Genomic DNA, 23,675 nt, shown 5'->3' with positions numbered 1-23,675 from the left:
CATTTCTATTCTATCCTCCCAACCCCCACTCCTCTGTACTCATTCACTCTGAGAGACAACGGAGAGAAGTGAGCTTGGCAATCATCAACTATAGCCTAAATACCACAGCCGCAGACTGCTTGTGAATATAGAAAGCAGTAACCGGTGTCTTTATTCCACACATCTCAAAGTTCTCTGTGATAAAGTCACCATCAAAAAGCTTATATATAAAGGTCCTTTAGGCTATAATTGTTTTCCCTTAGAAAACCCTAAGAGTTTTGCCAATGCTAAAGACGTGAGCAAAACCATATTTCCGTCCACTGCCTTTGAATGAAAGCAAGGACATTAAATAATTTAGGCCAGAAAAATTCAATGGGATAGGCAGCTGGGAAAGGTGCAACAATCGCCAGTCTTTTAGAGTCAGGTCAAGGTGAGACACAAAAACCTGCACCGATTACCTCCACTGAGTCTGAAATTCCATGTAAATGTAACACCTGAGTTTATTACAACCTCTGCAGCAGAACATGCACAAAGCATCAGGATCACTGCTTTTAGAGTAGATGAGAGTGTCAGCACGAAGAAGCTGTGGTTGCTACAACACATATGAGAAGAAGGTCCTTATTATAAAAACAATACAGTATTTAGACGTATCTATATAGTAATTAAGTAAGTAGTTTGAGTAGCTTGACAGCTACACAATAACTTTATAGCATAACTACTATAATCTGTGTGACACAGAGAGATTTCCTCTTCTCTCACATGTTGTTATTCACAGCGATGAATGAAATAAAGGGGTGGGGGGTAGGGTGGGGGGTTCTAGTTAGTGTTTTCCCAGGAGACTGATGAGAAAAAATGAAAAACTCAAATAATTTCAGCATTTCAGGTGCCGTTTATCCAACCATGCAAAGGGCATGGAGGATTCCAGAAGGAAGATAGTGACATCACTTAAGTGTTAATTGCTTTGTACTTCAAAGGCTTTAGTTCCCAGAGGGCCAAGCGGCATGTAGTTGCTATGCATATGTATTAATAAGGATTATGATAAGGAAGCCCAGCACATCATGAAACTATGCTGATCAACTGTGCATGTTCAGTTTTGGGTATGTATGTATGTATTTTGTGTATATATGTATATATTAAAGTACACATGTAGATGTACAAAATCTCTCCGGATGTTATCAGTTTGTGTCTGCGTTGGCACCCTCAGCTACACGGCAAATCAAACATGCATGGGAGTGATAAATGACACAGCCTGCCAGCAGTGTGCAGGATGATGAGAAAATTTTAGACTCCAATATTGCATTATCAGTTGAGCTGTGACTTAAATCTGAGTTCGGCAGCCAGAGATGCTATCTGAACCCTCAGAATTGGAAATTTTTTGTGCGCGAAGAGGAAAATGTGAGCAAGTAGTTATTTATTTATTTGATTTTGGTGATGGCAGCGTACTGGTGTGGAACGAGTCCCCTCAGAGTGTCTCTAAAAGATTCCCAATCAGATCAAAATTAATCTCAGAGAACGCATTTTAATGAGCTGCCTTCATCTCGGGCCAAGTTGATAAGGGGAGGAAAGGGTCTCAAAACTGCTTGGTGCGGCAGAGGAGAAGAAAGGTAACGCAGCATAAATTTTGGGTTGCTGAAATAGAATCTGACATGAGCTCAGATGACTCAAAAGAGGTCATTTACAGTTGCTATCCTTGCTGCTTTCTGTGTGGAAAATTCAGATCTGGTCAAATGTTTAATTTACCTGTATTATCCGGGTCTTTCTGATTAGTTGCTGGGGTGACAGGTTGGACCGGCTGGCTGAAGAATTGTGTTGACCTCTGACCTTGACTAGGTCCTCTGCCCTTGGCCGCGATCGTAGCCGTTCTGGTGACAGCTCCCAGTCCCAGACGCAGACCTCTGCCAGACCGCAGGAGACTGCCACTCCCTCCTGCCTGAGCAGCCGTCCTGCTCTGCAGAGGGTCCTCAGCGGAGCAGCCTTTCAAGCTGACGGATCTTCCAACCTAGAAATCAAAATCACCAAATGGAGTCAAATGCCATCAAAATAACTGACATGCTGTGTTTTCTGAAGCCATTTCTGTGCAGTTAAATCACATAAGAGCTTTCCATTTTTCATTGCAGCATTTCAAGTATGGGCCACACTTAAATTCATGACTAAGATAATAACAGCGTTTTCTTTTGTTTTTTTTAACATTTGTGTGTGTTTGCTTTAAAACCCCCTTCAGACTTTCACCCACGTTTGTTAGCAACAATGTCTGGATACTGTAGCAGCTTTAATTTTGTGCAAAAATGCAACGCACCCTGTAATCTAATAGCAGCATGATGCTGATTATTGAAAAAAAAAGTATTTCTATCCTCAGTTTGGAACTCTGCTGCATGCTTCTTTTTCTTATATTGTGAGTAGAAGCAATCAAATCTGATGAAAAATGGAACCCAGCAAATCAGATGTTATTAACTCTAAATGAAAATGTAACAGTCCTGCAGGGAAACTGGAAGCTGCGGAATAAATTTGAAATGTTGACACTCTCAACAGTGTTACTGTGTTCTAGGCAAAATGCTAACACACATACATTGTCATGTGAAGCACTGAAAACTAACTCGTCCCCCGCGGACTTTGCACTTCAACAAGCATTAAATATTTATTTCCCCATGTTCGTGTTTGACTGCGTATATAAGTATGAATGCAAAATGAATTTATTGAATCAGTATCAATAAGAAATAGGTTTAGAAGCAATAATGAAGGTCCTCTGAGAGTGATCATAAAATGCAAAAGGCCTGTTATCAATTATACATGGTTTACTAGGCCTATCAGCATGATGGAAGCATTAACATGCTTAGTCAATAAACTGTGCGTAAGACTCATAATCAAAGAAAGACTTAAAATCACATCTCTACAGTAAACAGGACTCACCTCTGATGGTGTCCCATAGAAGTTGTCTGCCTTGCTGCCCAGTTTTGGAGGTGCTGTGTGGCTATGGGCGTGTACGGGTGGAACAGTGTTTGTGTGTCCAGGAGCCCTTATACTCCTATTCAGTATTCCTGATGGAAAAATGTTTGTCTGCATCTCCTGGCGGTACTTATCATAAAGCAGATTGGAGGCACAAAGAACTGGGGCTCCTCGGGTTTCCGGATCAGGCCTTGGGGGCTCTTTAGGTGTGTCTTTAAAAGATGTGGGTGTTTGGCTGTGGGTGCATGCGGACAGCCTGGATGGTAGCGAGGATACCTGATACGGTCCATCAGAAGCCTGAGGCTTAAACTGAGGATTCTTTCGGACGTAGGTAATGATTTTGGGGCGAACTCCTTTAGGTTTCAGTTTAGGTGATGGCGAGCTGTCTTTGGGGGAGTTGTTGTTGTTAGAGCTGGGGGAGCTTTGCTGGTTGTTAAGAGGCGCTTTGGGGATTCCACTTGTGCTTATATTAGTTTTGACTGGTGCTCTCAAGCAACTGTTGCCATAGCCCTGAGCTGATGTTGATACAGCAGGGATATGTCTAACCACTCCAGAGACATTCCTAGAAACGAGGTACATGGAGGGTTGCCTGCATGGTGAGCCCTGGGGTGTCCTGAGAGGGGAGTGTGGAGGGGTTGATGACCTGGATTCAACCCCAGTTCTGTTGGGACTAGAGCAATTCCTTCTGTATGTAAGCTGAGTCTGGGGTCTCTTCTCTAAGGTGGAAGGGTTTGAGGGATTGGAACTGTGGCGTGCACTTGTAGCTGGCTGTTTTTCCGCTGGTGGAGTCTCCCTTTGGGATGTCTGGCTGGGTTGCCTCAGCTGGGAGACTACAGATGTGTTGTACAGGTGGGAGAAATCAGATGGTTCACGTAAAGATGTTTTTGTAAACTTTCTGTTTGACCCATTACTGTGTGGATCTGCAGAGAGGTTAAGAGGAGACGGTTGCCCTGTCTCAGTTTGCTGAGTGTTGGAGTCTGCACTCCTCGCTCTTCCCATCTCCGTCTGACAGAGGGGCCTCACAAGCTGTTGGCGCCGTGGTGGCAGCACCCTCTCCTCAAATCCAGCCTTTCTCCTTTGGCCTAGCCCTCCATCAGAGGACAAGCCATTTCTATGACTTCTCTCATCTTTTCTCTGATCCTGGTATGAGAATGCTGGGTTAAGGGTCTCCTGAGGATGCATCGGTGGGGAGTTCTGATTGGCATCTACAGGGGCTGCCCTTCTTCTGTTCTGGGCTGAGGTAGTGTTTTGGGCATTGTGATAAGGGTTGGTCTTCGACAGAGAGGCGAGAGAAGTTTCTCCATCACCATCCAGAGCACTAGACAGGCTTCCACTGAGGGAAACAGCTGACAGGCTGGAGACAAACACATTCGTCTCAGACTTAGACTCCTTCAGACCTCCCTTCCATCTTTCTCTGCCTGACCTGGTGTCCTGTTTCTCTGCTGTCACACATGCGTCTAGCTCCTCAGTGCTATGACAGGCGATCCTTTTCTGAACCTCTTTGCCTCTCTGAATTTTACTCTCCACTCTGTTGCTGTCATTGTCATTTCTCCTCACGCCGGTAGAAGCAGAGCTGGCTGTTGAACTCGATGATATTGACATGGCACCTTCATCTTTTCCATCTTTCATGCTTCCACAATCGTCCTCCTCCTCATTCTCCTCCTGCTTCCTGCTTCCCAGGTAAGTATGTATCTCCTGACGTGCCAAAAGTTCATAGTCAGACTCCACGCATTGCTGCTCTGATCCCCAAAACTCTAACTTTTCTGGGGAGTCGCTCTGAGAGACCAAGGGAGGAATAGAGCTTGTGCCGTATCCCGTGTCCTCATACAAACCTCTTCTTTCTTGATCACTGATTGAGGATAACTGATTGGCGTTGTCATCTCCAGACTGAGTGAACTGGATCTGGGTTTTATTTCCAATCTTTTCTCCTCTGTCAACACTGACCCTCAGGCCTTGGATACTAGTTGGATTGCTCATGTTGAATTGATTTTTGTCACACTCAAAGACACCTGCAGGGTACTGAGGCCATTTATGGAGCTACAAAAGTTACTTCCCTCACTGCCTTTTCTCTTCAGGGTCTGATGACGGCTCTTTTGAATAAGCCAGGGACAAAATGTCATCTCATGAAACCTTTCTCACTTCACCTTTCTTATTTTGCATTTACGGCGAGTTAAAAAGCGGTCTCTGATGGTTTTTCACCACGATGAAGGTCTTTCAATCTGAAATAAAAGACAACAAAGGGAACTGTCAGAAAAAAAAGCATCAAGTACACTTAATAAGCAGCCATTCTGCAGTTCCCCCACAGAGTCACTTAATTTTTTTTAATATTCAGCCTGCTCTGGGTAGCAGCAATTATGAAATCAGCTGTGTACGGCGAACCATTTTCTGCTCTTAATGTATGACTCATATCAGTGGATAGCCATTTGAAAAAAAACCTGGTTGCCTATGAGAGAAGAATCACTGGAAGTATAACAAGAAAATTACAGTTTTAATACTACCTTGTTTCTATTTCAGAGGCATCAGAGACTTTACAAGTAGAGGAGAACTCTTGACTCCCACTTAGAGATTTCTTGTGTTATAGTGGGTGGTTGCAAGGCAGTTTAGCATAAATGGGGCCTATGGAGCTGGTGCCATGTACAGTGGGGCAAAAAAGTATTTAGTCAGCCACCGATTGTGCAAGTTCCTCCCCTTAAAATGATGACAGAGGTCAGTAATTTGCACCAGAGGTACACTTCAACTGTGAGAGACAGAATGTGAAAAAAAAAATCCATGAATTCACATGGTAGGATTTGTAAAGAATTTATTCGTAAATTAGGGTGGAAAATAAGTATTTGGTCACCTCAAACAAGGAAAATCTCTGGCCCTCACAGACCTGTAACGTCTTCTGTAAGAAGCTTTTCTGTCCCCCACTCGTTACCTGTATGAATGGCACCTGTTTGAACTCATCATCTGTATAAAAGACACCTGTCCACAGCCTCAAACAGTCAGACTCCAAACTCCGCCATGGCCAAGACCAAAGAGCTTTCGAAGGACACCAGGAAAAGTATTGTAGACCTGCACCAGACTGGGAAGAGTGAATCTACAATAGACAAGCAGCTTGGTGTGAAAAAATCAACTGTGGGAGCAATCATCAGAAAATGGAAGACATACAAGACCACTGATAATCTCCCTCGATCTGGGGCTCCACGCAAGATCTCATCCCGTGGGGTCAAAATGATCATGAGAACGGTGAGCAAAGATCCCAGAACCACACGGGGGGACCTGGTGAATGACCTGCAGAGAGCTGGGACCAAAGTAACAAAGGTCACCATCAGTAACACACTACAACGGCAGGGAATCAAATCCCGCAGTGCCAGACGTGTTCCGCTGCTGAAGCCAGTGCATGTCCAGGCCCGTCTGAAGTTTGCCAGAGAGCACATGGATGATACAGCAGAGGATTGGGAGAATGTCATGTGGTCAGATGAAACCAAAGTAGAACTTTTTGGTATAAACTCAACTCGTCGTGTTTGGAGGAAGAAGAATACTGAGTTGCATCCCAAGAACACCATACCTACTGTGAAGCATGGGGGTGGAAACATCATGCTATGGGGCTGTTTTTCTGCCAAGGGGACAGGACGACTGATCCGTGTTAAGGACAGAATGAATGGGGCCATGTATCGTGAGATTTTGAGCCAAAACCTCCTTCCATCAGTGAGAACTTTGAAGATGAAACGAGGCTGGGTCTTCCAACATGACAATGATCCAAAACACACCGCCCGGGCAACAAAGGAGTGGCTCCGTAAGAAGCATTTGAAAGTCCTGGAGTGGCCTAGCCAGTCTCCAGACCTCAACCCCATAGAAAATCTGTGGCGGGAGTTGAAAGTCCGTGTTGCTCGGCGACAGCCCCAAAACATCACTGCTCTCGAGAAGATCTGCACGGAGGAATGGGCCAAAATACCAGCTACTGTGTGTGCAAACCTGGTAAAGACCTATAGTAAACGTTTGACCTCTGTTATTGCCAACAAAGGTTATGTTACAAAGTATTGAGTTGTATTTTTGTTATTGACCAAATACTTATTTTCCACCCTGATTTACGAATAAATTCTTTACAAATCCTACCATGTGGATTCATGGATTTTTTTTTCACATTCTGTCTCTCACAGTTGAAGTGTACCTCTGGTGCAAATTACTGACCTCTGTCATCATTTTAGGTGGGGGAACTTGCACAATCGGTGGCTGACTAAATACTTTTTTGCCCCACTGTAACATGCACACAATTACAGCAGTTTGCAAGTTTTATTGTGTGTTCAAAAAGAACTTGGAGGTTTTAACTTATCATTTTTATGAGAATTAGATATTAGTTCTCTAAGTAATAATGTTCATTTTAATTTCAGGCATCATCAAAGTCATTCTAGGCACAAGTCTGGCCACTTGGCAGCCATCTTGAAATGCCTCCAGATACTTATTTTAAAACATTATCCAAATTATCTTTAAGTTCAATGGTTTCAATGGACATTTTGTCCTAGTAGCTAAACTTCTACCAGCAAATTCACCCTTGAATTTCTGGGAGTGCCATGTCTCCTCCTTATAACCGAATCACTTGGAAACTGGTGCACTTGATATTGGCAAAATTAGGTTCTTTGTAAGTAAAGCGCGACATACTGGCAGCTCCAGTTTATTGGAGTCGGTTTTTAAAATAGGCAATAAATGAAAATGTAAAAAGTAAAGAAGACGCAGGAGAAACACCGTTCAACCATGTTATTGTGCTGACGTTGCACAGTTTGTTCTCCACAGGGCACCCTGCAACTCCCCTGTTGCAGCAATTTGGAACCTACAAACAGCCAAGTGATCTAAGTCACGTTAAAGGCCAGTCCGTGAAAATATTGTCGGACATAAACCGGTCCGTGGCCCAAAAAAGGTTGGGGGCGGCTGCCCTACAAGAGAGAGAGAGCAGAGACATGTCCAGAGGTGGTGAAACTAAGTAAGTACTTCACCTAAGAACAGTGTTACGTTCATTTGTCTAGGGCTGCTACGCCAGTATCTTTTGGATGCAAGTGTTGCATTTTGTACTCTATTTTCTAATATGCTGAAAAAATTATATTTCAGCTCAACAATGAGCTAACAGATAACACTACCCAGCTATGTATAATTAGTTAAAATCAATATCCACCTGCGACACTGAAGCGACAGATGCATTTTGAATCGGTAATTTACATAAAATTTAAATAATTCTGTATAATGGGTCTTTTACATTATGCATTTTATGTGTATTTTGAGGCTAAACATTGCCTGTTTCACTGAATTGAGCACCAAAATCTTTGTTTCACTATTTTGAAAACCAGTTATTTTATGCAAAACAGCATCCATAAAGCGCATCACTGAGGTAATAGCAATGTTCTTACTGTGATTAGCACAAGTACAGGGACAGTTACTGTAGATGTTCACTTTAGTCGTGAGAGATATGTGAAGAGAGAAGTACAGCGTGTTTGCATGTAAGTGAAGGAGTCACCCTGGGGATGGTTGATGAAGGCAAGTAAGAGGAAGGCGGAAAGGGTGAGAAGTGATTTGTAATGAGCTTTTTTTTCCTCAAGAGACAATGTGAAATAGAAAGCAAGATGAGAACTGGGTGAAAAGACTTGTAATAAAAGCTTTTCCGATCATTAAGTTTTTATAGAACATATAACACAAGCAAGCAGTGTCTCCAATATGTTCAAAGGCAGGCATCATCCTAACATGAAAAAGATGAAAATTAGGTGCAGGGGTCGTTAATGGCGAGGACCAGAAAGAGCAGTTCAGAAGGGATAAATCCATGCGGTATGTCTGATCACTACAGGAGGGTTTCCACTCTCCTCTCAGCATGTTTTCTGTAGCGGGTGGATGTAGTTAATGGCATGATTGGACTGTACACAACAACGGCATGTCCTGCTGCATTTAAAATCTGCAGTCTCTAAAACTGTGTTTTAAATACTTGCGTTAGCCTTTAATGCACAAATGAGGCCGTAGAGCTGAAACATATTACTACATATCATATTACGAGATGAGTTAAACATGCGGTATAAAACACGCACACTCAAACGCTCTCGAAATAAACACTTCCGGCTGTCTCCTTAAATTTCTCCATAATTATACGAGAGCTCTACGAGGAATTCTCTTTCTGCCTTGAACCAGAAGCATTAAAACCATTGAATATTAATGGTTTCAGCTCCTTTGCCCTTCAGGGAGAGCATCTTTTGCTCACTTGTTCTGTAGGCCTGTTTCCTGCATCATAGAGAAAATTCATACAAAACAAGCGTCAGATTTCAATCAATTGCCGTCAAAACTGTCTGGATCAATTCATCTGTCTGTGCAGTCAAAGAATGAAGTAAAATATGTCTTAAACCATCACACTGAATGTTTGAGTAGCAAAGTATGAATAGCTCTCCCACCTTCTAATTATATGTGCAGCAGGGGTGTCTGTTCTCATTAGCGAGTGGCTTTTCCACGTGCCCCGTGACAGCTCTCACTGCCTGTGGCACGTTTGATATTCCACAAAACCTAGAGAGCTAAATTCTCTCTAAATGTAAAAGCAATAAAAGTTGGCTTTAGCAAACTAAAATGAGGTCATTTTTATAAAAGAATTTCAGTTATAAAATCTAAAAACCCAAGTTTTTTATTGAGATTGTGGTAAAGTAAACATCCCCCCCCCCCCCCCCCCCCCCCCCCCACACACACACACACAATGGGAACACATGGAAATTCACTGTGCCTGACAAACAGAACATGGAGGATAATCCACACAATGTCTGCTCCCCTCTGCCTGTGTGTACCCTGCTCATATTTACCCTTGATTGGCGCAAACAATCAAATAATTAGCTAATTGCTCACACAGAGGCGGGGACAGAGACCGATAGGAGGGAAGGAAAGTGGCAGAGAGCTGTGCTACAGGGTGAGAGAATTCCCTGAGAAGACATGTGTGGCAGATCAATTTTGGCACTGATGTAGTGCTGCAGCTTGTGCTGATGACAGCACTCTCGGGAGGCTGGATGCTGAGCTCGGTCACAGTGGCTGAACCAGAATAAGCTGCATTTCACCTAACTGAGAAAATCCAAAACAGAAAACAATCCAGCAAAACTCTAATCATAACATGAAAAATAATAGAATCAAAAAGAATAGTAGAAACTGGTGGATGATAGTAAAACAAAAAGAAAAAAATCTGAAACATGAAAAGAAAAAAAAACCCTCAGCTGCCTTTCCTCGTTATTAGGCTATTTTGATGTCACACACGCTCAGATCCTCTAAGTAAAGAAGATCACATGCGAGGGAGTGTTGGTTGAAGGCGTGTCGGTTGGCAGGAATATGAATTATGCAATTACAAAATCTAACAAATATGAAAAATCTCTTTGATCACCCAGCTCGGAGCAAAGGAAAAACTGCAAATATGAAAAACTAAGTGGACAGGGTACTATGCATTATATAAGAGTAGTTATGAGTTATAAACGCACAGTTGCCACAAGCACTCCTGGCACAGCCAAACCCTTATTTACATTATACAAGCCAAGCCTGTCTGCACTTGCTCGCCACACGTATATATAAAAACACATACATGCATGTTCATTTATAATGTTATTCCCTTTATCTTCATATACAGTGAAATGGCAAAAATTGCTGTTCAGAAAGACCAAACAAATGAATACAAACATATATTCATTCTGCCTATTTGAAGCTACATACTCATTGTAGAAGACAAAGTAATTCATTACAAGCGCTATTAATGTCAGTGTTTGATGAACACCTATTTTTACATTTGTAAAAGCGACACTGCAGTAAACGTTATTTAGAAAAATGTATTTACAAAAATATTGTACAGGTAACGTATGTAAAGGCGACAACTTACATGTAACGTACACGTTAGATTGCCATTGATAAGCTCTACACATAATATAAATTTCATTTGTAATGATTTGAGTGACCCAAATTGAATCACAAACTTATGATACCTGGATATATCATAAGTATATATATATATATATATATATATATATATATATATATATATATATATATATATATATATATATATATATATATATGTATATAAAAAAAAATATATATATATATATATATATATATATATAGTCAATCCAGGTATCATAAAAGGTTTATATAGTAAGTTTCCAGATTGTTAGGGAGTTAGGGAACAAATATATGCTATAGTATTTTTTAACATTTATTTTCCTTTTATCCGAATTGAATAAATAGCATAAGCTGCTTGAGGATAATATTGTAATCTGTGCCACATCATTCAGATTTAGGTGTTAAGAAGGAAGGCTGGCTTTGTTTCACCTAACTGTACATGTACATGTTGAGTTAAGTATTCAGACTGAGCTCATCTGGGAAATAATAGATGTAGGCATAACCCAACAAAGCTGTTATCGGATGCAGATAATACATTTCCTCATGCTCGAATTTACCACAAGTGAAAAAGGTCAGTCATACAATAAAGATCTGAAGGTCACTTTTATGCTTTTACATTCCTATGCATTCTACTGTGCATCAATTTCACATGTAAACTCACACCTACACGCAACTGTTGTTAGAGGCGCACTCAGCCACAAGCACGCACAGCGCGTACAAAATACACACAGTACTAAACATAAATGAGCGAAGGAGCAATCATATCCCTGCAAAAAGGTGGAAAGGTGCATAGCTTAAGTGATGGGAGCGTGGGCTGTGATACGGGGATATCTTGGCAGTGCTTAAATTTGGAGAATGACACTTGTATTTGTGATATTTTTCACTGGGCTCCTATCCCACGAAGTGCTGCGTTTAAGACAGAAAGCTCTTTTTAGAAGGTGAAAGACGAGAGGTTGGTAACAATACATGACAGGGGTCTCAAGGAAACTCGAAAGTGGTGTTGAGTTAAGAAAAGACGGAGGCTTTCCTTAACCTTCCGTTTTTGTCTCCAAGCAGGAATGAGTCTGTGTGGGTGAGAGACTGAGACACAGACCTGAGGTGAGAGAAATGAGACATGCAAATAGATACAGAAAAGAGAGTTGTTGCTGGAGCACACGAGTGTTCTAATTAGTGCTCATTTGGCCCTCTATAGGATGCACTACAGAGCCCCTTTTCTGAAGCGACTTACTGATAAAAGCCCAAGAGAGCAAATCAGTTAACAAAAATCTGTTACAAGATTTAATACTAATTGGTACTGGTCATGTCGCTGAAACTGAGAGTTGTTGTTTTTTTCGTTTTTAATCTCTCGACTGTGGGTACACATAAATAAATCTCCTGACAAAAGTAAAGCCAGGCTGTAGGAGCCTGTGTGTCTAGTTGTTGTTTTGCTTGCTTTGCTTCTATTCTTCTCTTCTACACTGGTGTCTGCTCAACCTTGATCGTTTACACCTGCATCTACACTCCAATCAGTTTGTCTAAGCTGTGACTCAAATAGTCTGCATTCACACAAGTGTGTTCACTAGAAATGCACCAACTGCAATTTTCTTCAGTTTTTTTTCTAAGTGTGACCCACTGATGCCTATTTTGTTTGTCAGTTTTCTTCCTAAGCATTAAAACTGACAGTATGAATAAAACGTTTCTTTAATGTAAAATCTGATTTTCATAATGAAAGAAATTAAAACGTACAATTTTCCTTCGACTCCAATACGTTATGGGGTTCCTGTACAATAATCTTTAGCTGACGTATTACAAAAAAAAAGTCGATGAAACAGATATCTGTAATAAAATAAATGTTATTTCTTTTATTATGCTATTTATTCTAGCATGTTTACATACACTCAATACAAAAAGAACATCAACCTTTTTCTCTTTTTCACTAGTCTCCATAGTTTTTCTTGTAACCGCTTTGATCTTTTGCTCATACCGAGGCTGCTGTCTTGTGGTTGGCTCTGACATCTGCATAGCTCTACCTTTAGCCACATCACTAAAATGGCCATTTTTAGTCAGGGTGAGGATTAAGTATTTTACTCTGTGACTTCACTCACAGTGAAGAACTTCCACGTTAATGACGTGTTAGCGTGCATGGCCGTTTGCCTGTGAAACCTGCGCTTGTGTTGTGCAGGCATGAAACAGACCAGCTTGTAATTACACATGAGTGAGGCTGACCGGGCAGTCACCAGTCTGGGACGAGAACGCTGGAATTTGTCCAGTTCCACTTCCTGACTGGTCGATCGGTGCATCTCTGCTGTTCACTCAATCAAGGATTGTTACATGAAGTGAGCGCACTGACGATGTACTCATAAACGTCACAAAGTTAACTCTTGGCTACGCAATGGAAAGACAGGGTTCCAAACAATGTCAGCCAATAATAGCATCAATGATGATGTCAGCGATAGCTAAATGAGATTTTTTTCAGCCATCTAAAGCACGTCATGTTGGTGTAATGGTGTTTAATGTTGCGTGTATGTCAATTTTAATCTTGACTGTAGAAAAATGTTATTTTATGTGTGCTCAGAGGCACAGAAAGATGTAGAAGTTCAGACGTGCAACAGCTGGCCAAATTAACCTGTTGAAATTCACATACTCCACAACTAAGTATGCAGTAGATCGTGTACTACATGAAACAATGGAAGTACTTGACTTGACACACTAATAGCTATTTCCTGGCCACATTAGCAACTCTTTATTTTAGTTTTGCCTACCTACCAGCTTTTTATTTTTTTTATCTCCACTCCAACAGTAGAGCTCAAATTAAAGTAACCATCTAACTGTGTTCTAACCTCTCACTTACAATTACAAATTGAATTGTTCAATATGTTGCTATAAGGCATTTCTAATGAATATTTGACTTATAGAGAGAATGCTGTGTTTTGTTTTTTAACTGGATGAAGAAAACTGTGTCTCTAAAGACACTAATGTCTTGCAATAGTAAGAGTGGTGAAGATTCAGCCTCCTCTCTTCAGTCCTCTACTTCCTCTCAGGTCAAAATATGAGCCAAAATATGTGAGAGGTTTTTACAGATTTCAAGAAGGGTAGGGGCTGCCAGTCTTGGATTCATTCAGGGGATCAAAGTTGAGTGCCGCAAAGAATTTTTTCCAGATAAAAAAAACATGAAATTTCAAAGGAATATGCCCCGGCATCTTATATATTCTTCTTTGAAAGCAAGTAAGGAAATTTGATGGGCATATCTTTTTGTTCTTCTGTTGCTGAGTTGGTTTACATTTTCTGTATCGCATGAACGCATGTGACAGTACAAAGGCAGTCACCTGTGTAGACACATCAACACGAGCCTTCCCCCTCAGTGTCTTTGTTGCTGGTCCAGCAGCACATGTGGCTATTACAGAAGCCATTTGTCTTTGGCACTTTGCTTTATTTCTCTCCTCCCCCACTGGAGAGCAGACAGGTTTTACAGCTCTGTGGTCCCAAGGGGAAACCCAGGAACACACACATATATTCATTGCCCCATGCCCTATCGCTCTTTCATCCACACATACCTCTGCTGAGATGTAAATTCCATCACATTGCAATATTAGCAAAAGGGGAAAAAACTCAAATGGACAAAGCGACGACATAATTTATGACTCCTGATTGTTCCCGCATTTGAAAATTGGATTGTGCAAGATTTGCATTAAAATGCAGTGGAGCGGTTATCCTTAAAATCTTTTTTTCTCTCTCTCTCTAATTCAGTCCATGCTGTGTCTTTGCATACATGCAATTAATCACCAATGAAATTACCCTTGTGTGTCCTTGTACAATGAACATGTTGGAGAGTGTGAACTTGTGAAAAGCCGTGTTCTAGAGCCGTGGATAGATGTAAGACATAAAAACTATCATATTTGTGCTAATTTGGTGGGGGTGGAGGATGTTGTCTTTATATTGCATTCCTTAACGTAATCATCCAGCAGGATAAAGCTTAGCGAAAAAACCTATTCACAAATTAGCTAAGAATTAGTCATCCATTCCTTCCTTTTCAACCCCACTACCGCCACCTCATCGCTGTCTGCGAACCACACAGACAGAAATAGGAGTGAAATAAGCTAAACGCTCCATTTTCACAAGACACAATAGATAGCCTGCAGACAGAATTTCACAAGTGATGATTCACTGAAGTATGCTCGACTGTTTATACGTGTGAACCGAGCAATAACCCAGTATGCACACAGCAAAGGGATTACCATCACACAGAAACAGCGAGGCAAACAGGAGCGCAAAAATAACCAGAAATAGTCTTCTCCAGCTCCTTGATTGTTGTTTTGCACCGATTTTCTTTATAGCTGTGCTTACAGACATGCTCCTCATCAACCAGCATCGCCTCGCTGACACAATTTAGCTCACAACACTGAGCTCAGCGATGTCCCTTCAGTTCTTTGGTGTTATGCCTTTCTCAACAACTCTGTCTCTTTTGCTCCCCTCTTCTCTTTCATCCCAATAATACAGAGTTAATAAGGGCAGGGTGAGGTAATCAATCTCATTTTCATCCTTATAGATGGCACATCAGCAGGCTACATCTGCCCAAATGATTTCCTCTCAGCTCATCCCCCCACTCTACTCCTACAGTTGGACACCTTTTTGTACCCCGGGGGAGGGGAATAAGTCTATATCGCAGGGGAATCGGTAACAGGATTTCTACAGGATCTTGAGTCATAGTGGGTGGTCATATATGAGTGAATAAGGGAGAATGAGAATATCAGATGATCTCCAATAAAAGCTGATTTATTCCCTTATTTCGGGCAGGCAGGCGGCGTTTGGCGCCTGCTATGAAATCAGCAGCAGATCACAATATGCCAGAAATTAGATTTATTAGGTGAAACCAAATGAAAAACGGTCAAACGCTGGCATGGGTTCACGTGCACATCCATCCATCAAAACGTGTTCGCACGCTAGGTTTGTCCCATTGTTGCCAACACGGGAGGCAGAACAAAAACAAAAGGACTTCTGATCCGAAAAACCCCATAAAGCACCAAGGTGATCACCGAGTGCATGCGAAATGAAAGATCATCAAACACGAGAATCACCTTCACACACAACAGCTCACGCTCAGGCAGTGACTATCGCTGCAGCAGGGGCAGACAAAGAAACAGCTCCTAACTGGGGGGGGAATGAGGCTTAAAAAAACAAAAACAAAACAAAAGGTCTGCATGCATGCACACATCTATTTATGGGATTTACCATCTCCTTATTTATTTATTTATTTTAGCCTTGCTTTTTATGCAAAAACACGGGATGAATCTCTACTAAATTGGACACGGTCCCGCTTCGCTGTCTATTTCACCAGGCTATGCAGTCGGTAATGCCGGACTGGGATAAAGTGAGGGCAGACAATAATAATAAACTTTATGGTGCAACGTGATCTACATGGTTAAACTACAATTTTACATTTTACATTTTTTTAAATGTAAGAATGGGGCACATAAAAAGCAAGACCAATGCAACAAAAGCCGACCTAAGATGAAATGAAAGAAAAAGGCAGGAAATATGAGGGAAAAAATAAATAAATAAAAACGACAACAAAGCTGAGTCCTTTCTGGATATTCAACCTGAACCATCAGGTTAAAAGCAGCAACTACGTGCCATTAAAACACGTGTTTGCAAAGGTCCAGACAAGGGTTTATTGAGGTAAGGGGAGCAGAAAAGAGGGTGTTTGTCCATGCTGGCTGCTGGGAGCAGCACCACCGCATTGTTATTAGTAAAGCCCCTCCACCCACTAGCCTCACTCCTGTCGCAGAAAAAAAAATGTTAACTCTTCCATAGCTGGCTGTGCGAAACTGTATGAGGCGGGACAAAGAGGAGGTCATTTCAAATGCAAAGCGGTGCAATGATAGTGCAATTCTCCGTGGGACTGTGAGGATGCCACAAGCTCACCAAGACTCGCAGACATACACAGTCAGACATAAAGCAGGAGAGGCGAGACGGACCAGACAAAGAGAAGCTGAGAGCAACTTAGACGAGCTGAGTCACTTGTGTTTATTTCGAGAGAATATAGAAACAGAAAATGATGCTGCGGAGTGCCAAGGGGGTGCAAAGGAGCGGGGATGTGACGGATTCTGGTTAGTATTGTAATGTGCAAGCGTATGTGCAATGAGCAAGTGGTAAACCCCTGGGGTATGGGGGAGGGAGAGCTGCCCAAGGATCAGTGAGAGGTGAGCAAAGAATAGGGCAAGATGAGGGGTTTTTGGGAGGGGCAATGATATGCAAAAAGTGCGTGTGTGGGGGGGGGGCTTTTTTTAAGAGTTTTCATACATTCAATAATGGAAAGCTAGAAAGTACAACACAGGAGAAGAATCCCCTTGTGCTGCTGTTCTGCGAGTGGATTTTATTTGGTGGGAGTAAGTCTAAAAAAAGAACATAGATGTACACTGTTGAGAAGTTTCATAAAACATTAATGAGGTAGACCTAACCAAGGATAACTACAGCGGTTCTTTCTATCACACACGTGCTTTTAAGTTCACTGACACAATTCTATAAAGTTTCTTAATAACATCTGTAGCTTAATCAAATAATATGAGACAAATATACAAATAAGATACATTTAAAATAAAAAAAGCAAAATCAGGTGAGTGTGATGGCAGCAGCCACACAGGGGTAAATTAGTCCATTTTTCACTTTATTATTTTGCTTTGCAGTATTCTTCATTAATATAATTCATTAATCATTTGGTTAAACCTAACACTGGTATTATGAGGCGCGCACATAGTAGCATTGTATGGTTTTTCTAAAATGTTTTGTTATATTAATTATGTTTCTCTTTCTTTGAGTTACCTGGGTTTGGGCGGTGGCTGTTTCCTGTCTGGGCAAAAGGCGTGGCTGAGGACTCTGGGGACAAAATGCCTGCTCAGCAGGACCAACCATGGGCTTACCAGGAGCAGGGGTGGTTTAGGTTTAGTTGGGTTATTCTGTGCTTAGTTAATATTAGTGTGTGTTTGTGTTTTCCCCCCTATTGTGTTCAAATGGTTTGGCCAAATCATTATAAAAGCTACCCTCATGTGTCTTTTTAATTAGGTCAGTTTGTGGGTTAAGTTGTGTCTCACTTTGTTGTTTAAGTTTTTGGAAATTACTTTTTGTAGAGTTATATTTAGTTGACCTGTTTTATGGGCCTGCTAAGTATGGTTTTGAATTTTGTTAATTTTGGATTTTTTGAGGGTTAAAATAAAGAAAACCCTTTTTGAAGATATTTTTGCTTGTGTCCTCTTTGCTTTGGCTGCTTGGTCCCTCACAATTGGTGGCAGCAGTGGGATCTGCCAGTTGAGGACACAGTATTTTTTTCTTTTGAGGCTTTTTCACCCCCAGAAAAAAAAAAAAGGGAAAAATGCATCGTGGAGGAAAGGTGGAAAAGAAGAAAGGAGTAACTGTTCAGAAGGAAGCTGATGCTGAGGAGGAAATTGGAGTCTCTGAAATGGTGGAGAGCACTGAGGTTGAAGAAAGGGAGTCATCTCTGTCAGATCTGATGTCAATATTGCAAGCTCATATGGGTCAACAGGAGGCTCGGGAAGCAAGGCAAGAAGAGGTAACTGCACGACAAGAACAAAAATTCAAAGCATTGCAACATCAGTTTCAGCTTTTACAGTTAGAGGTGCAGTCCCGGACATCACCAGTACCAGAGCTACCATTACCTACCACAGAGTCACCAGAGTCAAGGGAGCTACCTCACATTCCTAGTTCTCCGCAAGCTCAAGCTGAATCCAGTCAGTCATTATCAGGTCAGTTTTCATTGCATGAACCCAGACTGGAAAAGTTGACTGATAGTGATGATATTGAGCATTTTTTGACTACATTTGAACGCATTGCCTTAGCATATCGTTGGGAAAAAACAGACTGGGTTTTTCGATTAATACCACTGCTAACGGGCAAGGCAAGAGGGGCATACGTTCATATGGATATTGATGACTCTCTCAGCTATGACAAAGTTAAAGCTGCAATTTTGTCCAAGTATGATGTTAACCCGGAGACCTACAGGCAGCGATTCCGTTCACTGGAAGTCAGGCTTGATGAGAACCCTAAGGAGTTGTATGCTCGACTTAAAGATCTGTACGGGAAATGGATTCAGCCAAAAGGTAAAACGAACCAAGAAATTGGTGAAATAATCATCCTTGAACAATATTTGAGAATGTTGTCCCCTGAGCTACAGGTTTGGATTCGAGAGCACAATCCGTCTTCTGCAGCGAAGGCAGCTGAGCTGGCAGAAGTGTTTGTAGCTGCCAGGAGGAAAGGGCAACCTTGGACCTGTAATGCAAATAAAATGCCAAAGGAAGGCCCCAAATCAGCCCAGATGTATCATCAAAGGCCATTGTCAGCAGAAAAAACTCCTGTGGGTGAGAACCAGTTTGCTGGCAGACCATTAAAAAATTCAAAAAAGATTGTTTGTTACCTCTGTGGGTTAGAGGGCCACACAAAGCCAATGTGCCCAAAAACCTCAGCTAAGATGGTTCAAATGTGTTTCATGCCACGTTCACATGCTGAACATGGGCTCCAGTGTGACCAGACTGTTAAAATGATAAAAATTGAAGCTAATGGAACAACTTTAAGAGCTTTGCTTGATTCTGGCAGTTCTCGTACACTGATACACAGAGATTTTGTGCCCCCCAATATTGTCCGTGTCAGTGATACCATCCCCATTTGTTGTGTGCACGGAGATGAGAAGATGTACTCAACAGCTGACATGTACATTAAAGTGAATGGACAGACTTACCTTTTAAATGTTGGGGTGGTTGATAACCTGCCTTATTCAGCTATTCTGGGACGAGATTTTCCAGTGCTTTTTGATTTGTTGGAGTCAGACCAGAATCATCAATGCAATGTGGCTGTTACTAGAGCCCAAGCTCAAAAATCTAGTGAAACCTCAGAAGTTTTCAGTGCCTTGCCATTTTTTGATGAGGAATGGGAAGTTGCACTTGTGAAGCCTCGGAAAAGTCGCAGACAGAGGAGACAGGAGAAGTTCCAGCATACTATAGTACACCCAGAAATGCATACTGACCCAGACTTGCCTTTGGGACTTCAAATTCCTGGCAATATAATAGAGTTGCAAAAAAACTGATCCTAGTTTAGCTTCCTGTTTTCAGCGAGCAATAGACAAGGACCAAGTAGAGGAGGCAGGCATTAACAAAAGTGACTATGTCTTGCAAAATGGCATACTTTACCATCAGATGGGCTCACTTCTGAAGCTAGTGGTCCCCCAAGAGGTTAGAGAAACTGTGCTTAATTTGGGACACTCTATTCCCTGGTCTGGCCACCTTGGTAAGCACAAAACCACAGCTCGTATTAAACAACATTTTTTCTGGCCTGGCCTCCATAGAGATGTAGCCTACTTCTGTAAGAGCTGTCCTCAGTGCCAGATGACATCCTCCAAAGTCCCTTCCAAAGCTCCACTCCAACCACTGCCTATTATTGGTACCCCATTTGAGCGCCTCGGAATGGATATTGTTGGACCTGTTGAGAAGAGTAAGTCAGGGAATCGCTATATGCTTGTAATCACTGATTACGCAACTAAATATCCAGAGGTCTTCCCACTGAAATCCATCAAGGCAAAATCAGTAGCTTTCTGCCTTGTACAGCTCTTCGCAAGAGTAGGGTTCCCACAGGAAATACTGACTGATCAGGGGAGTAACTTTATGTCCAACTTACTAAAACAGGTGTACAAGCTGCTGGGCATTAGAAGCCTGAGGACCACCCCATACCATCCTCAGACTGATGGGCTAACAGAACGGTTCAATCAGACTCTGAAGCAGATGCTCCGGAAGGTGGTAGATAAGAATGGTGCTGATTGGGATCAGTGGCTTCCTTATCTTCTCTTTGCCTACAGGGAAGTGCCACAAGCCTCCACTGGTTTCTCTCCGTTCGAACTTTTGTATGGGTATGAGGTACAAGGACCTCTAGCCCTCCTAAGAAACATCTGGGAGGGAGGCAAGGAAAAGATGGACTCTGTTAACATTGTTTCCTATGTTGTGCAGATGAGGGAGCGACTGCAGAAAATGAGTGAGCTTGCTCAGTCAAATATGACCAAAATCCAGCAGAAGCAGAAGTTTTGGTATGACCGAGCAGCTCGTCAGAGGTCTTTTAGTCCTGGACAAAAGGTGTTGGTGCTCCTCCCCACTGACAACAACAAGCTATTGGCTAAGTGGCAAGGGCCCTTTGAGGTTCAGAAGAAATTGGGGTCCACTACTTACCAAGTGTTCATCCCTGGAAAGCCACGCTCCAGCAGGGTTCTGCACATAAATCTATTGAAGGAATGGGCGCAGCGCCCTGAAAAGACAGCAGAGGTGATGCTCATAAGGGGTGTGCCAGAGGAAGAAGAGGTTGGTGAGCAATACTTGCCTTCTGCTGATGTGGTAGATTTTGACCTTAGTCATCTGCCAGATGATAAACAGCTTCAGGTGAGAGCTGCATGCAACTCTGAGGTGCTTCAGGTGAATCCTGGCCGAACAGATATTGTTGAGCATGACATTGTCATTAAAGAGGGCGTCGCAGTAAAGCGTTTGAGCTACAGGATCCCTGAACGTCTGCTAATATCCCTGAAGAAGGAAATCGACCTCATGTTGTCCTTGGGGATCATTGAGCCATCAAAGAGTGAGTGGTGTAATCCAGTGGTCCTGGTGCCAAAGAAGGATGAAAGCATGAGGTTCTGTATAGACTTCAGGTACCTAAACTCAATATCACTGTTTGATTCATACCCCACACCACGCATTGATGATTTGCTGGAACGGCTGGGGAAGGCAAAGTACTTGACCACACTTGACCTGTGCAAGGGATATTGGCAGGTGCCACTAACGGAGCGATCAAAGAAGTTGACTGCCTTTCGAACACCTTGGGGTCTCTTCCAATTTACAGTGATGCCATTCGGGCTGCATGGGGCTCCAGCAACCTTTCAGAGATTAATGGACCAAGTACTATGTGGTTTCTCAGATTTTGCATCTGCATATCTTGATGATATTGTCATCTACAGCACCACATGGGAGGAACACTTGGAACATCTGCATGCTGTCTTCGACCGTCTTGGCACTGCTGGGTTGACGGTGAACCCCTCTAAGTGTGTTTTTGCCTCTGCTGAGACTGCGTACCTGGGCCATGTGATCGGGAATGGGGTGATCAAGCCTCAGGTCAGTAAGATCCAAGCCATTGAGTCTTGTCCTCTCCCACAGACAAGGAAGCAACTAAGATCCTTTTTGGGCATGGCAGGCTTTTATCGTCGGTTCATACCACGATTCTCCACCAGGGCAGCTCTGCTAACGGACTTGATAGGCATCAAGTGTCCTAATCAGATTAACTGGACAGAGGAGGCTATAGCAGCTTTCAAGGACATCGGTCAATCACTGAGTAGCGAACCAGTTTTGTACAGTCCAGACTTTAATGAGCACTTTTTCCTTCAAACGGATGCATCTCATAGGGGTCTGGGAGCAGTGCTACTTCAAGGTTTGGAAGGAGAACGTCATCCTGTTGCTTATATCAGCCGAAAGCTGTTCCCGAGAGAGGTTCGATATTCAACAGTGGAAAAGGAGGCCCTTGCAATCAAGTGGGCCCTTGATTCCTTCAGGTACTACCTTCTTGGAAGAGAATTCACCCTGGAGACGGATCACAGTGCACTTCAGTGGATGGAAAAGATGAAAGATAAGAACGGAAGGATCACAAGATGGTACCTTGCTCTGCAACCTTTCCGGTTTGTCATCAAGCACATTCCTGGGAAGAACAACGTTACCGCCGACTTCCTCTCTCGCTGTAGCAGCGAGAGTCCTGAAGAGGGGGGGTGTGTGATGGCAGCAGCCACACAGGGGTAAATTAGTCCATTTTTCACTTTATTATTTTGCTTTGCAGTATTCTTCATTAATATAATTCATTAATCATTTGGTTAAACCTAACACTGGTATTATGAGGCGCGCACATAGTAGCATTGTATGGTTTTTCTAAAATGTTTTGTTATATTAATTATGTTTCTCTTTCTTTGAGTTACCTGGGTTTGGGCGGTGGCTGTTTCCTGTCTGGGCAAAAGGCGTGGCTGAGGACTCTGGGGACAAAATGCCTGCTCAGCAGGACCAACCATGGGCTTACCAGGAGCAGGGGTGGTTTAGGTTTAGTTGGGTTATTCTGTGCTTAGTTAATATTAGTGTGTGTTTGTGTTTTCCCCCCTATTGTGTTCAAATGGTTTGGCCAAATCATTATAAAAGCTACCCTCATGTGTCTTTTTAATTAGGTCAGTTTGTGGGTTAAGTTGTGTCTCACTTTGTTGTTTAAGTTTTTGGAAATTACTTTTTGTAGAGTTATATTTAGTTGACCTGTTTTATGGGCCTGCTAAGTATGGTTTTGAATTTTGTTAATTTTGGATTTTTTGAGGGTTAAAATAAAGAAAACCCTTTTTGAAGATATTTTTGCTTGTGTCCTCTTTGCTTTGGCTGCTTGGTCCCTCACAGTGAGCGCTTAAACTGTCTGACACAAGTGAATAAAGGTCTTTCATGTCTGTTCCTGGTGGGACACGGAAAACTGTATGTGTGTGTGTTTGTGTGTCATGAAGGGAGGCGTGCCTCTCTTTTCACCCTGTAATGTCTTGCCTGCGACTGCAGGGGAGGAGCTACAATAAGCTCAATGCCACCTTCCAGACAAAAGCAGCGTGAATTCGAGAATGCGTGTGCTGATGCTCGGTTCACACATAAGGCACATGCGTGTGTACGTGCACTTGCAAGTGCAGAGCGTCTTGCGTCCAAAGTGTGGAGGATTCTTACAATTGTGTTATTAAAATAACTGCAACCTTTTCTATCATTTTCTTACATTAAACCTATTTCACCACTATCGGGAAACCGCTGTTATATTTATTAGTAGACCGCAATCATCCAAGCAAAAATGTTAAAAAAAAAAAAAGA

The 23,675-nt window shown here is 42.2% G+C and overlaps 1 protein-coding gene across 2 annotated transcripts in view; it reads right to left on the bottom strand.

The window, feature by feature from the left end:
• Positions 1–23,675, bottom strand: part of mtus2a (microtubule associated tumor suppressor candidate 2a) — a 53,899-nt gene that overhangs the window by 28,369 nt on the left and 1,855 nt on the right. For both annotated transcript variants that reach the window (XM_026181596.1, XM_026181597.1), the window contains exons 2-3: positions 2,887–5,141; positions 1,720–1,978 (exon numbers count right to left, since the gene is read on the bottom strand). In XM_026181596.1, coding sequence (XP_026037381.1) covers positions 1,720–1,978; positions 2,887–4,899 — 2,272 coding nt within the window. In that variant the 5' untranslated portion in view covers positions 4,900–5,141. The remainder of the gene's footprint in view (positions 1–1,719; positions 1,979–2,886; positions 5,142–23,675) is intronic.

The sequence above is a fragment of the Astatotilapia calliptera genome, chromosome 10, assembly GCF_900246225.1.
Source record: "Astatotilapia calliptera chromosome 10, fAstCal1.2, whole genome shotgun sequence".
In the NCBI taxonomy this organism is placed as follows: Eukaryota; Metazoa; Chordata; class Actinopteri; order Cichliformes; family Cichlidae; genus Astatotilapia; species Astatotilapia calliptera.
The sequence above is the reverse complement of the archived record's forward strand: the minus strand, read 5'-3'. Positions and strand labels throughout refer to the sequence as shown.